Source organism: Oncorhynchus mykiss, chromosome 17 (genome assembly GCF_057628025.1).
Source record: "Oncorhynchus mykiss isolate SJ-2025 chromosome 17, ASM5762802v1, whole genome shotgun sequence".
NCBI classification, from domain to species: Eukaryota; Metazoa; Chordata; class Actinopteri; order Salmoniformes; family Salmonidae; genus Oncorhynchus; species Oncorhynchus mykiss.
In genome coordinates, this window is record NC_143038.1 from 7,605,697 (window position 1) to 7,624,037 (window position 18,341).

At 45.3% G+C, this 18,341-nt stretch overlaps 1 protein-coding gene across 3 annotated transcripts in view; it reads right to left on the reverse strand.

The window, feature by feature from the left end:
* The window catches only part of LOC110495114 (bMERB domain-containing protein 1), a 55,073-nt gene that overhangs the window by 22,159 nt on the left and 14,573 nt on the right, over window positions 1-18,341 (reverse strand). For all 3 annotated transcript variants that reach the window (XM_090204646.1, XM_090204648.1, XM_090204649.1), the window contains exon 3: window positions 1,079-1,152. In XM_090204646.1, coding sequence (XP_090060772.1) covers window positions 1,079-1,152 — 74 coding nt within the window. The remainder of the gene's footprint in view (window positions 1-1,078; window positions 1,153-18,341) is intronic.

Here is an 18,341-nt window from a genome sequence, read left to right on the forward strand (position 1 = left end):
CTGTGAAGAGATACTGTATACATTATCATGACAGAAGTGACAAACTCAAACCATTCTTTAAACAATGTTTCCCTAATATCTACCAAAATATATACACTGTCAACAGGGGTTAAATCAGTGGTAGAACAAACTCAATATATGACAGGATGAACAGTCATTTTTAAAACCAATTATAACCGGTTTTATAACATCTTATGCAGTAAATTATGATTCATTAAACCTAGTTATGACAGCTTATTACAAATGTTATAATGTGTTTTATAAACTGGGTAGTTTGGACCCTGGTTGATGATTGGCTGAAAGCCGTGGTATATCAGACATAATAAACTGGGTGGTTCGAGCCCTGAATGATGATTGGCTGAAAGCCATGGTATATCAGACCGTATACCATGGGTATGACAAAACATGTATTTTTACTGCTCTAATTATGTTGGTTACCAGTTTATAATAGCAATAAGGAACCTCTGGGGTTTGTGATATGTGGCCAATATACCACACGTTGCGTCGTGCATAAGAACAGCCCTTAGCCGTGGTATATTGGCCATATATCACACCCCCTCTGGCCTTAATATAACTGTTATAAGGCTTTATGAATGCATACATAAGAACACCTACAGTAAAGTGTTACCAATTATTTTACAGCACTTACAACCCATGAAAATCTGAAATCAGAAAATCCACAACAATTTACACATATCACAGGATACAAAGACAATGTCAGTTTCATTAAGCATAAATGAATTTACCCTGCGTGAGAAAGGCCCCACATGGTCCCAGCTGACTATGAAAGATAGGTATCGTTTGTCGAGAAGTGTTTATGCTTATGGCACAACGCCACTTCTTGATTCTGTGTACTCTGAACCTGTAGAGGGTGTGGTGTTGGACAGAGGTCAGGAAGAGATTGTCTGTCCAATCAAGGCAATCTTTACTGCCATTGACGGCAAGTTTTACAGTATGTCTAGAAAACACTATTCTCATACTCATTGCCCTAACTAAAGCGAAGAAAACAATATAAAAAAAATAAATAATAATAATAAATAAATAATAGTTGGGCACACAATGTCAACATGAATTATACCTGGTACGGACACCAGTTTCTGGAGCTCCTTCTTGAGGCGAGTGATTTCCTTACACAGCTGAATGTCATCCATCCTAAAGACATAAACATTGAATTATTTAAAAACCCTGCCTTATTCAAAATGTATTGAACCTTTTATTTAACTAGGCAAGTCAGTTAAGAACAAATTCTTATTTTCAATAATGGCCTAGAAACAGTGGGTCAGGGGCAGAACGACTGATTTTTTACCTTGTCAGCTCAGGGATTCGATCTTGCAAGCTTTCGGTTACTAGTCCAACGCACTAACCACTAGGCTATTCAGCAAATGGTCCAATCTAAGTTTACATGTATTTTCTTATTTTTCCTTGTCATTTAGCAGAAGCTCTTATCCAGAGCGACTTACAATAGTGAGTGTATACATTTTCGATACCGTTAACCCAGTATCACAGCATCACAGAGCCTACAGACACCCATTACTGTCAGCTAACTGAGAGCTTCACCTCCTCTACCTTTCTACCTGTCAGACAGGATGAACCTGCGGTGGGCAACAGCTTTAAACAGAATGCCTGACTTATTAGATATTTCAGATTCTAAACAGTGTCATCAAAGGCTAAAAACAAGATCCAATTATTAAAAGCAGTGTCGGGCTTCCTGACAGTGTGTCACGACATCCTCCGAAGTCGGTCCCTCTTCTTGTTCGGGCGGCGTTCGACGTCACCGGCCTTCTAGCCATTGCCGATCCACTTTTCATTTTCCATTTGTTTTGTCTTTGTTTTACACGCCTGGTTTCAATTTCCCAATTACATTTTCATTATTTAACCCTCTGTTTTTCTCCATGGTTTTTGTGAGCGATTGTTTTATTGTAAGTTTGGTCCGATCTTTGTGGGCTTGGTATTACTTCATGTATTCATCTCTGCTGTCCTGCGCCTGACTCCTCTGCACCAGCTACACCCAGAACCTTACACAGTGCCTGTGCCAAAACCTCTCTTCTCCAATGAATGAGGAAAGGATTTACCTCCCTCCCTCCATGTAACACTTTCCAAGCATTGCGATACAGTGTAATACAGGGAGTAGGACTAGGCGCTCTGCTCCATGTGGTTCAACTTTTTCAGCCTGGGACCCAAATTAGAAATTCTGTATTTTCCTGGGACCCAAGCTGATGAAAACATGCAACTATATGTAAATATCTGTACATTTAATTGCCCTTATGCCTAAAACAAATGCAATACAGACAAAAACAAATGACAATGAAATGAAGTACCCATATAAATTGCCATTCATGTTTATTTTTCCCCATTAAAAACACTCGTACATATCTGTCTAGATTGGAACAGTTGCTGTTAAAATACAATCAATTATTTTCATTCTGAACTGGAATAAACTGATTGATCACATCACACAGATGTAGACCAGAAAACAAAACACACACACACACACACACACACACACACACACACACACACACACACACACACACACACACACACACACACACACACACACACACACACACACACACACACACACACACACACAGTCCTAATGAGAGGTGTGTGGCTGGTTGAAGTTTTCAACAAGTCTCTATTCTGGGCTTAGTTTTTGACAGTGCAACCCTAAGGTCATGCTCAGCATTGAGTGTGTTTCTCTACTTGTTTTTTTAAAAAAAATTTTATTTTAAGAGTTGAGAACCCTGACTCGCATAGGTATGTGGTGCCAAACGGGACCAGAACATCTACTACTTTCTCAGCCAGCCAGGAGACCGAACTGTGTGAGTGTGTTTGCCTCAAAAAACATCTTGCTTCAATCAGTTTATTCCAGTTAAGAATAACAATTATTATTGTATTTTAACAGCAACAGTTCCAACCTAGACTAGGTTTCAACAATAATTTCTACAGTAAAATGTACAGTAGGCCTGATAATTTTTAATCTTCATCTGTACTGTTACTTAGGGTTTCACTATCAGTAGCTAGCTTGCTTTGGCGGATGTTAGCTATTAGCTGTGTACAAGGCCAGGGGATTGTTTGAAAGAGAAACTCACATCTACTACTATGAGAGTTAACGTTAGTTAGTAGCTGAGACATCAGTAGGTTTATATTTGAACACATTTATAAAGATTTTACACTATTGTGGAGAGATTCTTTACATACACTAGAAATAATAATTATAATAAGAATTATTTTGGCCAAATTTGATATACACAAACGTAAATTTACAAACAGAAAACTACATTTTCGTACCCTACAAAAAGAAATTGAACTGTATTTTAAGACGGTTAAATGCTCTACTAACAAAAAAGCTGTTAGAATTGTAAGTATATGTACTTATGTCCCTTAAGGTCCTTGTGTAATTGTAATGTGATATTGTACCCCCTAGCTTGATTGTCCATTGTTTGTAATCTATGTATGCTTGTGTTCCCTCATGTGCTTTATGTATTGATTTGTTGTTAATAAAAAATCATTAAAAAAAAACATTGATTGACAATAAAAAATAATAATAGTACAATTTAAAAAAAGACAAGTCAGTAGCTGACAGCGCATCATCAGCTGCCTGAACGACAGCGCATCATCAGCTGCCTGAACGACAGCGCATCATCAGCTGCCTGAACGACAGCGCATCATCAGCTGCCTGAACGACAGCGCATCATCAGCTACCTGAACGACAGCGCATCATCAGCTGCCTGAACGACAGCGCATCATCAGCTACCTGAACGACAGCGCATCATCAGCTGCCTGAACGACAGCGCATCATCAGCTGCCTGAACGACAGCGCATCATCAGCTGCCTGAACGACAGCGCATCATCAGCTGCCTGAACGACAGCGCATCATCAGCTGCCTGAACGACAGCGCATCATCAGCTGCCTGAACGACAGCGCATCATCAGCTGCCTGAACGACAGCGCATCATCAGCTGCCTGAACGACAGTGCATCATCAGCTGCCTGAACGACAGCGCATCATCAGCTGCCTGAACGACAGCGCATCATCAGCTGCCTGAACGACAGCGCATCATCAGCTGCCTGAACGACAGCGCATCATCAGCTGCCTGAACGACAGCGCATCATCAGCTGCCTGAACGACAGCGCATCATCAGCTGCCTGAACGACAGCGCATCATCAGCTGCCTGAACGACAGCGCATCATCAGCTGCCTGAACGACAGCGCATCATCAGCTGCCTGAACGACAGCGCATCATCAGCTGCCTGAACGACAGCGCATCATCAGCTGCCTGAACGACAGCGCTGCAACGTGTGTCGTGAAGTGATCTTCAAGAAAACTACAGAAAACAAGATCCGGTAAACCGCAAAGCACACGGGCATCTCCCTCTCACACTCGCGCAGCAGCCAAACTGAGCAGAGGCCGCTGCTTAAATTAAGCAGAAAGCGCATTGAACAGAGAGCGCACGTGCACTTGGCCAAATCAATTCCAGTAATTAATCAAACAATTATAAATGTACACTGACACGTCGCGACCCACCATTAACAGGTCCCATGGGTCGCGACCCCTACTTTAAGAAAGGCGGCTCTAGATGCTGGAGAGTGGTGACAAACAGACAGGGTACATCATCCATGACTAGGAGGATGAGACATCAGACCATGGGTTAGTTCTGGTCTCCTGCCACATGACACATTTCCCTTCTGAGGAACATCAGTGATGACTCATAGGTCAGTGTAGTGACATACTGTAGAGCAGAACATTATTCATTCTGTAGTGTAGATAGAGCAGAACATCACTGCTGAGTGAGAGGGTCAGCTACAGTATCATCATTAGTAAGCTACGTCATTGTTAATTCAGGACTCAGTGGCAGTGCTATAATTAGAATGTTGTGGACATGGCTACTGAGTGAAGGGTCAGCCCAGTGCCATCATTAAGAAGGGACAGCACTAGCTACTGAATAATGGTGCTTTCAAGACAACTGGGAACGCTGAAAAAAACAAGGTCAAATCATGACGTCCGTGATCTTCAGGCCAGAAAGTGGGAGTTCTAAAAAGATGGATCCAAGTCGGATCTCGTTTTTTTCAGAGTTCCTGGTTGTCTTGAACGCACTGATGTCGGAAGTCAGAGATTTCCGAGGTCCCAGTACCCAGCCTAGTGACCTCACTAGCAACTGAGTGAGAGGTCAGCCTAATGACATCAGTAAGAAGGGACATCACTAGCTACTGAGGGAGAGGGTCAGTTTAGTAGCATTATCAATAGGGAGGATTACAGGGAAAGTTGTTTTTCACTACAGCTGAGAGGGACACTGCCCTAAGGTTTATACATTCACTCACTGTTGTAAATTGCTTTGGATTCAATGGTTATAAAGATGAGCTGAAGAGAGACTGACTGCATCCCTTCTTATTTTTATAAGAACGGCATATATTACTTATTGTTACATTAAATACAGTAAATATTTGATTTGATTTGATTTATAGTTCATTGTTGGTTTACAGGTTGCCTAGATGAAGCTGAACCTTGACTTTTACAGTTTATACTGTAGTTTGAACCCATGCTACTCTATTCTTTATCTAAGACAATAAAGAGAATGGCAGGGCACTGTTCTTACGGTTCCCCCTGTCCGTAGGTTAACTGTAGCCCTCTGGTGATGGATTCGGGGTTCTGACTCCTAAACTTGAAATAGTGTTAATTATCACGTATCCTATTGAAGTATTGAGTGCTACAGTCTAGGGCCAACACCAGAAGTTAATGGTTCTCTGTAGGAGGAATGTACATGGTGGAGGCAATTAAGCTTGAAATGTATTGAGTAAAAGGAAGGGCTGAGTTGGGTAGCTGAGCCTACAGACATCCATCACTGTCAGCTAACTGAGAGCCTCACCTCTCTACCTCCACTACCTCCACTACCTGTCAGACGGGATGAATAGGGACCTGCGGTGGGCAAGGTGCAGAATACAGATGATGTATGGCCCGAGGGGAACCACTGTATTCTACTTAAACAGATTATACTCCCTTCTATTCAATTATAATGAAATTGTTGAAGCAGCTTTGCTTCTTATCTTTGTTATCATTGTTATGAGTGGTGAGTTGAATGGGTTTTCTATAAACTTGATTTGATCACGGATGCTACCCATATTCCTGAATTGGCAACATACAGGGATCGTTACACTAACTTTATATGCTCAGCTATTCTAATTAAAGTCTGATTAGATTACTGTGTTTCAAAGTCTTGGCTCTAAATGAATCACAGCTCATTCCCTGTCTCTGTGTCACAGTAAGGAAGGGAGGAGATGTCACTATAGTGCATTCTATAGGGTTATGATGGTGTAGCACCAGTAAATATGCAGTATAATCATGCCCGAGTATAGACATTCCTGGATTACTCCTTTCATTCCTCTCTATTGGATCACCCTGTCTCTTCTAACAGTGTACGTAACTGTGAGCATGCATTCACGCACACACAGATGTGTCCCTGTGTTGAGCTTAACCCTGACCCAAAAGCCTAGAAAGGATGAGAGAGCCAAGCCTATGGGTTTGTAGCTTCAACCCCGCAGCACACACACACACACACACACACACACACACACTTACACACACCAACTGGTTAATGGACTGATGAATGTTTTACTTTTTGTTCTCTTGCTTTGTTTGTTCTTCTCCATGTTATGTCTTTCTCTGAGAAGCTACACATGAAAGGGCTGAAAATATCCCATGACTGACTTGCCAAAACTATAGTTTGTTAACATCTACTTCATGTATGACACAAGTCATTTTCCAACAACGGTTTACAGACAGATTATTTAACTTATAATTCACTGTATCACACTTCCAGTGGGTCAAAAGTTTACATACACTTAGTTGACTGTGCTTTTAAACAGCTTGGACAATTCCAGAAAATTATGTCATGGCTTTAGAAGCTTGGCATAGGCTAATTGACATAATTTGAGTCAGTTGGAGGTGTACCTGTGGATGTATTTTAAGGCCTACCTTCAAACTCAGTGCCTCTTTGCTTGACATCATGGGAAAATCAAAAGGAATCAGCCAAGACCTCAGAAAACAAATTGTAGACCTCCACAAGTCTGGTTCATCCTTGGAAGCAATTTCCAAACGCCTGAAGCTACCACGTTCATCTGTACAAACAATAGTACGCAAGTATAAACACCATGGGACCATGCAGCCGTCATACCACTCAGGAAGGAGACGCGTTCTGTCTCCTAGAGATGGACGTACTTTGGTGCGAAAAGTGCAAATCAATCCCAGAACAACAGCAAAGGACCTTGTGAAGATGCTGTAGGAAACAGGTACAAAAGTATCAATATCCACAGTAGAACTAGTCCTATATCGACATAACCTGAAAGGCCGCTCAGCAAGGAAGAAGCCACTGCTCCAAAACTGCCATAAAAAACAGACTACGGTTTGCAACTGCACATGGGGACTTTTTGGAGAAATGTCCTCTGGTCTGATGAAACTGTTTGGCCATAATGACCATTGTTATGTTTGGAGGGAAAAGGGGGAGGCTTGCAAGCCGAAGGACACCATCCCAACGGTGGAGCACGGGGGTGGCAGAATCATGTTGTGGGGGTGCTTTGCTGCAGGAGGGACTGGTGCACTTCACAAAATGGATGGCATCATGAGGAAATAATATTATGTGGATATATAGAAACAACATCTAAAGACGTCAGTCAAGAAATTAAAGCTTGGTCGCAAATGGGTCTTCCAAATGGACAATTACCCCAAGCATACATCCAAAGTTGTAGCAAAATGGCTTAAGGACAACGGAGTCAAGGTATTGGAGTGGCCATCACAAAGCCCTCACCGCAATCCTATAGAAGATTTGTGTGCAGAACTGAAAAAGCTTGTGCGAGCAAGGAGGTCTACAAAAATGACTCAGTTACACCAGCTCTGTCAGGAGGAACGGGCCAAAATTCACCCAACGTATTGTGGCTACCCGAAACATTTGACCCAAGTTAAACAATTTAAAGGCAATGCTACCAAATACTAATTGAGTATATGTAACTTTCTGACCCACTGGGAATGCGATGAAGGAAATAAAAGCTGAAATAAGTAATTCTCTCTACTATTATTCTGACATTTCACATTCTTAAAATAAAGTGGTGATCCTATGTGACCTAAGACAGGGAGTTTTTACTGAGATTAAATGTCAGGAATTGTGAAAAAGTGAGTTTAAATGTATTTGGCTAAGGTGTATGTAAACTTCCATCTCTCTCTCTCTCTCTCTCTCTCTCTCTCTCTCTCTCTCTCTCTCTCTCTCTCTCTCTCTCTCTCTCTATATATATATATATATATATATATATACTGTATATATATATATATATATATTCAAAGCCATATCCCTGTAATGCTTAGAGAAGATCTCATGTCAAGGCGATCTCATGTCAAGTGTCACTGATGTGCTGTGATTGCAGGTTCACCTGCCACATCTAAAGTTTATTATTTTGGGTTCTTGCTATAGGCCACCAAGTGCTAACACTTAGTTTCTAAATCATTTGTGTGAAATGCCTGATAGTGTATGTGATGTAAACATAGAGATATACTTCCTTGGAGACCTGAATATTGACTCTTTTTCATGAAAATGTCTGCTCAACAGGAAGCGTCTAGCTGTAACTAGTGTCTGTAAATGGTTCAGGTTATTAATCAACCTGCCAGGTTGTTTACAAACACTACAGGAACAAGATCATCCACATGTATTGATCACATTTTTACTAATACTGTAGAACCTTGTTCTAAAGCTGTATCCATACCCATTGGATGCGTTGATCACAATATAGTGGCTATAGCCAGGAAAGCCAAAGTTCCAAAAGCTGAGTTTAAAATGTGATGAATTTATGAAATTGCTTCTTCCAATTATTGATAAAAATGCACCTATTAAGAAACTGACTGTTAGATCTGTTAAGGATGCATGGATTGATGAGGAATTTAAAAACTGTACAGTGGCCTGCGAAAGTATTCACCCCTCTTGGCATTTTTCAAATTTTGTTGCCTTACAACCTGGAATTAAAATATATATATATATTTTTTTTTTGGGGGGGGGGGTTGTATCATTTGATTTACACAGCATGCCTACCCACTTTGAGGATGCAAAATATTTTTATTATGAAACTGTCACGCCCTGACCATAGTTTACTTTGTATTTTCTATGTTTTGATTGGTCAGGGTGTGATCTGAGTGGGTATTCTATGTTTCATGTCTTGTTTGTCTATTTCTATGTTCAGCCTGATATGGTTCTCAGTCAGAGGCAGGTGTTCGTCATTGTCTCTGATTGGGAACCATATTTAGGTAGCCTGGGTTTCACTGTGTGTTTGTGGGTGATTGTTCCTGTCCTTAGTGTTAGTTTGCACCAGTTTAGGCTGTTTCGGTTTTCATTACGTTTATTATTTTGCACTGTTTGTATTTAGATTCGTGTTGCTATAGTCAATAAACATGGATCGTAATCTACACGCCGCATTTTGGTCCGACTCTCCTTCACATACAGAAAACCGTGACAGAATCACCCACCACAAAAGGACCAAGCAGCGTGTCAACAGGCAGGAGCAGCGCGAGGAGATGCGCAATAAGGATTTCTGGACATGGGAGGAAATCCTTGACGGGAGAGGACCCTGGGCTAAACCAGGGGAGTGTAGCCGCCCAAAGGTGCAGCGGGAGAAGAAACAACAGGAGCAGCCCAAAGAGGAGTGCAGTATGGAGTATACGACTTGGGAGGAGATCGACAGGTGGGCGGCCGACCCAGGGAGAGTGCCGGAGCCCGCCTGGGATTCGATGGAGCAGTGCGCGGAAGGATATAGGAGAATGGAGTTTGCGAAGCAAGCAAGGCGGCGCGGACGGAGGCCCCATAGTCAGCCCCAAAAATTTCTTGGGGGGGGGCTCAGGGAGAGTGTGGCAGAGTCAGGAGCCAGACCTGAGCCAACTCTCCCTGTTTATCGTGAGGAGCCAAGGAGGAGACCAGAACCAGAGCCGGTGTTGGAGGTGAGTGAAACAGAGACTGTGAAGGAGTTAATGGGGAAATTGGAGGAGAGAGAAATGAGGGAGTTGCTGTGTTGGTGCATTTTGCATAGAATTCGCCTGACGGAACGTGTCAGGGATTTGATGGCACCTGGGTTAGCGCTCCATACTCGTCCTGAGGTCCGTTTTAGTCGGCTGGTGAAGTTGGTTCCAGTCTCACGCATCAGGCCTCCTGTGCCCATCCCTAGCCTTGCACGTCCTGTGCCAGCACTATGCATCAGGCCTACAGTGCGCCTCGCCTGTTCAGCGCAGCCAGAGCCTCTCTCATCTCATGCGCTATCGGAGTCTTCTGCCTGTTCAGCGCAGCCAGAGCTTTTCTCCTCTCCTGCGCTGCCGGAGTCTCCCGCCTGTTCAGCGCAGCCAGAGCCTCTCTTCTCTACTGCGCTATCGGAGTCTCCCGCCTGTTCAGCGCAGCCAGAACTGCCAGTCTGCATGAAGCAGCCCGAGCTGCCAGTCTGCAAGGAGCTGTCAGTCTGCATGGAGCAGCCTGAGCTGTCCGTCTGCATGGAGCAGCCTGAGCTGTCAGTTTGCAAGGAGCAGCCAGAACTGTCAGTCTACATGAAGCAGCCAGAGCTGCCAGTCTGCAAGGAGCTGCCAGTCTGCAAGGAGCTGCCTGTCTGCAGGATGCCGCTAAAGCTGCCAGCCTGCAAGGAGCTGCCAGCCTGCAAGGAGCTGCCAGTCTGCAAGGAGCGGCCAGTCTGCAAGGAGCTGCCAGCCTGCAAGGTGCTGTCAGTCTGCATGGAGCAGCCTGAGCTGTCAGTCTGCATGAAGCAGCCAGAGCTGCCAGTCTGCAAGGAGCTGCCAGTCTGCAAGGAGCTGCCTGTCTGCAGGATGCCGCTAAAGCTGCCAGCCTGCAAGGAGCTGCCAGCCTGCAAGGAGCTGCCAGCCTGCAAGGAGCGGCCAGTCTGCAAGGAGCGGCCAGTCTGCAAGGAGCTGCCAGCCTGCAAGGAGCTGTCAGTCTGCATGGAGCAGCCTGAGCTGTCAGTCTGCATGAAGCAGCCAGAGCTGCCAGTCTGCAAGGAGCTGCCAGTCTGCAAGGAGCTGCCTGTCTGCAGGATGCCGCTAAAGCTGCCAGCCTGCAAGGAGCTGCCAGCCTGCAAGGAGCTGCCAGCCTGCAAGGAGCTGCCAGTCTGCAAGGAGCGGCCAGTCTGCAAGGAGCTGCCAGCCTGCAAGGAGCTGTCAGTCTGCATGGAGCAGCCTGAGCTGTCAGTCTGCATGGAGCAGCCTGAGCTGTCCGTCTGCATGAAGCAGCCCGAGCTGTCAGTCTACATGAAGCAGCCAGAGCTGCCAGTCTGCAAGGAGCTGCCAGTCTGCAAGGAGCTGCCAGTCTGCAAGGAGCTGCCAGTCTGCAAGGAGCTGCCAGCCTGCAAGGAGCTGCCAGCCTGCAAGGAGCTGCCAGCCTGCAAGGAGCTGTCAGTCTGCATGGAGCTGCCAGCCTGCAAGGAGCCGCCAGAGCTGCCTGTCGGCATGGAGCTGCCTGTCGGCATGGAGCTGCTAGTCGGCATGGAGCTGCCAGTCAGTATGGAGCAGCCAGAGCGGCCAGTCAGCATGGAGCAGCCAGTCAGCATGGAGCAGCCAGAGCTGCCAGTCTGCAAGGAGCTGCCAGTCTGCAAGGAGCTGCCAGTCTGCAAGGAGCTGCCAGTCTGCAAGGAGCTGCCAGTCTGCAAGGAGCTGCCAGTCTGCAAGGAGCTGCCAGCCTGCAAGGAGCTGCCAGCCTGCAAGGAGCTGTCAGTCTGCATGGAGCTGTCAGTCTGCAAGGAGCCGCCAGTGCTGCCTGTCTGCAAGGAGCCGCCAGAGCTGCCAGTTAGCATGGAGCAGCCAGGGCCGCCAGTCAGCATGGAGCAGCCAGTCAGCATGGAGCAGCCAGAGCTGCCAGTCGGCATGGAGCTGCCAGTCGGCATGGAGCTGCCAGTCGGCATGGAGCTGCCAGTCGGCATGGAGCTGCCAGTCAGCATGGAGCAGCCAGAGCTGCCAGTCAGCATTGAGCAGCCAGTCAGCATGGAGCAGCCAGATCTGCCGGTCGACCAGACTCTCCCAGATCTGCCAGTCGTCCAGACTCTTCCAGATCTGCCAGTCGACCAGACTCTTCCAGATCTGCCAGTCGACCAGACTCTTCCAGATCTGCCAGTCGACCAGACTCTTCCAGATCTGCCAGTCGACCAGACTCTTCCAGATCTGCCAGTCGTCCAGACTCTTCCAGATCTGCCAGTCGTCCAGACTCTTCCAGATCTGCCAGTCGTCCAGACTCTTCCAGATCTGCCAGTCGACCAGACTCTTTCAGATCTGCCAGTCGACCAGACTCTTTCAGATCTGCCAGTCGACCAGACTTTTCCAGATCTGCCAGTCGACCAGACTCTTCCAGATCTGCCAGTCGACCAGACTCTTCCAGATCTGCCAGTCGACCAGACTCTCTCAGATCTGCCAGTCGTCCAGACTCTCCCAGATCCGCCAGTCGACCAGATTCTCCCAGATCCGCCAGTCGACCAGATTCTACCAGATCCGCCAGTCGACCAGATTCTCCCAGATCCGCCAGTCGACCAGATTCTCCCAGATCCGCCAGTCGACCAGATTCTCCCAGATCCGCCAGTCGACCAGATTCTCCCAGATCCGCCAGTCGACCAGATTCTCCCAGATCCGCCAGTCGACCAGACTCTTCCAGATCTGCCAGTCGTCCAGACTCTTCCAGATCTGCCAGTCGTCCAGACTCTTCCAGATCTGCCAGTCGTCCAGACTCTTCCAGATCTGCCAGTCGACCAGACTCTTCCAGATCTGCCCGTCGTCCAGACTCTCCCAGATCCGCCAGTCGACCAGATTCTCCCAGATCCGCCAGTCGACCAGATTCTAACAGATCCGCCAGTCGACCAGATTCTCCCAGATCCGCCAGTCGACCAGATTCTCCCAGATCCGCCAGTCGACCAGATTCTCCCAGATCCGCCAGTCGACCAGATTCTCCCAGATCCGCCAGTCGACCAGATTCTCCCAGATCCGCCAGTCGACCAGATTCTCCCAGATCCGCCAGTCGACCAGACTCTTCCAGATCTGCCAGTCGTCCAGACTCTTCCAGATCTGCCAGTCGTCCAGACTCTTCCAGATCTGCCAGTCGACCAGACTCTTCCAGATCTGCCCGTCGTCCAGACTCTCCCAGATCCGCCAGTCGACCAGATTCTCCCAGATCCGCCAGTCGACCAGATTCTAACAGATCCGCCAGTCGACCAGATTCTCCCAGATCCGCCAGTCGACCAGATTCTCCCAGATCCGCCAGTCGACCAGATTCTCCCAGATCCGCCAGTCGACCAGATTCTCCCAGATCCGCCAGTCGACCAGATTCTCCCAGATCCGCCAGTCGACCAGATTCTTCCAGATCTGCTAGTCGACCAGGATCTGCTGAAACCGCCAGCCAGCCAGGTTCTGGTAGTTTCTACTACCTGCCTGGGCTTCCTCTCAGTGCTGAGCTTCTTCTCAGTGCTGAGCTTCCTCTCAGTGCTGAGCTACCCATCTGTCCCGAGTTACCTCTGTCCCGAGCTGTCCCTCTGTCCCATGTTATCATTGTGGTGGGTAACCTATTTAGGGACGTTTAGGAGGGGGATTAAAACTGTCATTGAGTGGGGTCCACTTCCAGCGCCAGAGCCGCCACCGCGGACAGATGCCCACCCAGACCCTCCCCTATAGGTTCAGGTTTTGCGGCCGGAGTCCGCACCTTGGGGGGGGGGGTACTGTCACGCCCTGACCATAGTTTACTTTGTATTTTCTATGTTTTGATTGGTCAGGGTGTGATCTGAGTGGGTATTCTATGTTTCATGTCTTGTTTGTCTATTTCTATGTTCAGCCTGATATGGTTCTCAGTCAGAGGCAGGTGTTCGTCATTGTCTCTGATTGGGAACCATATTTAGGTAGCCTGGGTTTCACTGTGTGTTTGTGGGTGATTGTTCCTGTCCTTAGTGTTAGTTTGCACCAGTTTAGGCTGTTTCGGTTTTCATTACGTTTATTATTTTGCACTGTTTGTATTTAGATTCGTGTTGCTATAGTCAATAAACATGGATCGTAATCTACACGCCGCATTTTGGTCCGACTCTCCTTCACATACAGAAAACCGTGACAGAAACAAACAAAAATGAAGACAAAAAACCTGAAAACATGTGCGTAAGTAGGGAGTGAGTTATAAAATGGATGTCTTTGTATTATGGACTTCAGAACATTCTCGTGAATAAACTGTACGAGCCTTTTGCATAAGCTGAGTCTTTGCCTAATTATTATTAAACCCAGGGTCTTACAGGGGGGGGGGGGTTGTATCATTTGATTTACACAGCATGCCTACCCACTTTGAGGATGCAAAATATTTTTATTATGAAACAAACAAAAATGAAGACAAAAAACCTGAAAACATGGGCGTGCATAACTATTCAACCCCAACCCCCCAAAGTCAATACTTTGTAGGGCCACCTTTGGCAGCAATTACAGCTGTAAGTCTCTTTGGATATGTCTCTATAAGCTTGGCACATCTAGCCACTGGGATTTTTGCCCATTCTTCAAGGCAAAACTGCTCCAGCTTCTTCAAATTGGATGGGTTCCTGCTGGTGTACAGCAATCTTTTCCTGTTGATGTACATCTGTCTTTAAGTCATACCACAGAATCTCTATTGGATTGAGGTCTGGGCTTTGACTAGGCCATTTCATGGCATTTAAATGTTTCCTTTTAAACCACTCAAGAGTTGCTTTAGAAGTATGCTTCGGGTAATTGTCCTGCTGGAAGGTGAACCTCCGTACCAGTCTCAAATCTCTGGAAGACTGAAACAGGTTTCCATCAAGAATTTCCCTGTATTTAGCGCCATCCATCATTCCTTCAATTCCGACCAGTTTCCCGACCAGTCCCTGCCGATGGAATAACATCCCCACTGGATTATGCTGCCACCACCATGCTTCACTGTGGGGATGGTTGATAAGGGAATTTATATGCTTAAAGGTAATGATTAAAGAATTCCACCCTAAAATGTAACTTTTAGTGATTATTAGTTTATGTAGCATGTATAATGAATAATTAAAGTACTAAACATAAGTCCAATAAGGTTTGGTAGAGATATGGGAGGGAGAGAAATGTGTGTGTGTGTGACTAAGAAGATACCAAGAACAATTCAACTGTGTATGACCTCACCATGCTAGAACTCTGAGAAACTTACAATAGGACAAGGAGTCCTTTCAAGGTTCCTCTAATCTCGGGGGAATTGAACTGTCGGCTTGGTAGTGATAAACAGTGGATACAACTCACCTACTGTTCGTGTGTATGTATGTGCTTAGGATATCTACTATTTGTGTGGAGGTATGTGCGTAAGTAGGGAGTGAGTTATAAAATGGATGTCTTTGTATTATGGACTTCAGAACATTCTCGTGAATAAACTGTACGAGCCTTTTGCATAAGCTGAGTCTTTGCCTAATTATTATTAAACCCAGGGTCTTACAAACCTCTGGGATTGGTCAAAGCTATTGATTGTTAGTTATTATCATTGGGATTGAAAATTCTCGTGACATTGGTGTTCTCGGGGTGATGAGAGGTGTTGGGTTTGAGCCAGACATAGTGTTTTCGTTGATGGCCAAAAAGCTACATTTGAGTCTCATCTGACCAGAGTACCTTCTTCCATATGTTTGGGGAGTCTCCCACATGCCTTTTGGGGAACAACAAACGTGTTTGCTTATTTTTTTCTTTAAGCAATGGCTTTTTTTCTGGCCACTCTTCCATAAAGGCCAGCTCTGTGGAGTGTACGGCTTAAAGTGGTCCTATGGACAGATAGTCCAATCTCCGCTGTGGAGCTTTGTAGCTCCTTCAGGATTTTCTTTGGTCTCTTTGTTGCCTCTCTGATTAATGCCCTCCTTGCCTGGTCTGTGAGTTTTGGTGGGCGGCTCTCTCTTGGCAGGTTTGTTGTGGTGCCATATTCTTTCCATTTTTTAACAATGGATTTAATGGTGCTCTGTGGGACGTTCAAAGTTTCAGATATTTTTTTATAACCCATCCATGATCTGTACTTCTCCACAACTTTGTCCCTGACCTGTTTGGAGAGCTCCTTGGTCTCAATTTTGCCGCTTGCTTTTTTGTCATTTCACTTCACCAATTTGGACTATTTTGTGTATGTCTATTACATGAAATCCAAATAAAAATCTATTTAAATTACAGGTTGTAAAGCAATAAAATATGAAAAACGCCAAGAGGGGTGAATACTTTTGCAAGGCACTGTATGGTTGAAAGAGATGGGGCAAAAGGAGTGGCTAATAAGTCTGGCTGCACATCTGACTGGCTGACTTACTGCAAATTGAGAATTGATGTGACTAAACTCAACAAAAAGAAGAAGAAACTGTATTATGAAGCCAAGATCAATGATGTAAAGAATGATGGAAAAATAATTGGAGTACTTTAAATGAATTTATGCGCAGAAAGACAAATTAATCTCCGTCTTTCATTGAATCAGATGGCTTATTCATCACAAAACCATTTGATGTGCCAATTATTTTAACGATTACGTCATTAGCAAAGTGGGCAAACTTAGACAAGAAATGCCAACAACGAACAGTGAGCCATTGTATTCATGCATAAAAAAACATATAATGAAAGAAAATCATTGTCATATTTATTTTTAGTTAGTGCGGGCAAGGTGCAAAAATTATTGTTATCGATCAATAATGACAAACATCCTGGCATTGACAACTACTGAGTATGGTAGCTGACACTATAGCCACTCCTATCTGTCATATATTTAATCTGGGTGTAGAGGGAAGTGTTTGTCCTCAGGCCTGCAGGGAAGCCAAAGTCAGTCGGCTACCCATGAGTGGTAAAGCGGCCTTTACTGGTTCTAAAAGCAGACCTATAAGCTTGCTGCTAGCTCTTAGCAAACTGTTAGAAAAAATGGTGTTTGACCAAATACAATGCTATTTCTCTGTAAACAAACTGACAACATACTTTCAGCATATTTATAGAGAAGGGCACTCAACATGTACTGCACTGACACAAATGACTGATGATATCACACCCTGATCAGTTTCACCTGTCCTCGTTATTGTCTCACCCCCCTCCAGGTGTCGCTTGTTTTCCCCAATGTGTTTATTTCTGTTTCCTGTCTCTCTGTGCCAGTTCGTCTTGTATGTTAGTCAAGTCAACCAGTGTGTTTTTCCCATACTTTTTTTTTCTATTCTCTTTGTGATAGTCCTCCTGGTTTTGACCCCTGCGTGACTCTGGACTTCTTTCCCGCCTGCCTGATCATCCTGCCTGGCCTGACCTTGATTCTGCCTGCCCTTCGGTACCTTTTGAACTGGTTTTGACCTTTTTGCCTGTCCACACCCATTCTCTTGCCTTCCCCTATTGGATTAATAAATATTGTAAGACTCCAACCATCTGCCTCCTGTGTCTGCATCTGGGTCTCGCCTTGTGTCATGATAGATGATTGGTTGAAATACATGAATAATAAGAATATTGTGGGAGCTGTACTGTTAGATTTCAGTGCAGAATTTGATATTATTGACCATAACTTGTTGTTCAGAAAACGTATTTTTGAATGGACAGAAAATTGCTTTTCAACCACTGCCATATCATGGATTCAGAGCTATCTATATATTAAAACTGAATTCATTTGATGTTTGATTTTTGCAGTTTGCTGTTCGCTCAACATATAGAAATGAGAAGCAGGCCAGAGTTTAGGCACCATATTGCAGAGGTGGAGAGAAACAACATCAGAGATCATCTGAAAAACTCTCTCCATCATGTCAGATGGCTCCACAGACAGTTCTGTGAAAGAGGAGTAGTTAGTTTGTCAGATTCTGTCACAAGGGCAAGATCGAGTCGAAGTTTGTTGGCATCAAGTCGGTGGAGAAGACAGACGCGGCACACATAAGCAACGCCATCAGTGCCATCATGGAGGGAGTGGGGGAGCAAGTTGGTCGCTCTTGGAACAGATGGAGCTGCTGTGATGACCGGAGCCATGAATGGTGCGGTCAGCCGGCTGAAGGGGGACAGGGCCTACATCACCGGCATCCACTGTATGGCACATCGCCTTGAACTGACCTTTTCTGATGCCATCCGGTCCAACTTGGCAAACCTGGTAAACAGCTTCCAGGCTCTTGGGCACACACCACTGGCGCCCATCAGAATTGGCGGGACCCGATGGGTAGGACACCTATTGCGTGCACTGGACCACTTCCTGCGAGGTTACCAGGGGCTTGTCCAGCACCTGGAACAGGTAGTGGCTCTAGATTGCTATGCTAAGTACTCCAAATGTCATCATCAATATGTAATGTCCAGTAATAACAACAAACACGGTTACAATTAGTAACATCATGTTTCAATGCTTTATGCACTG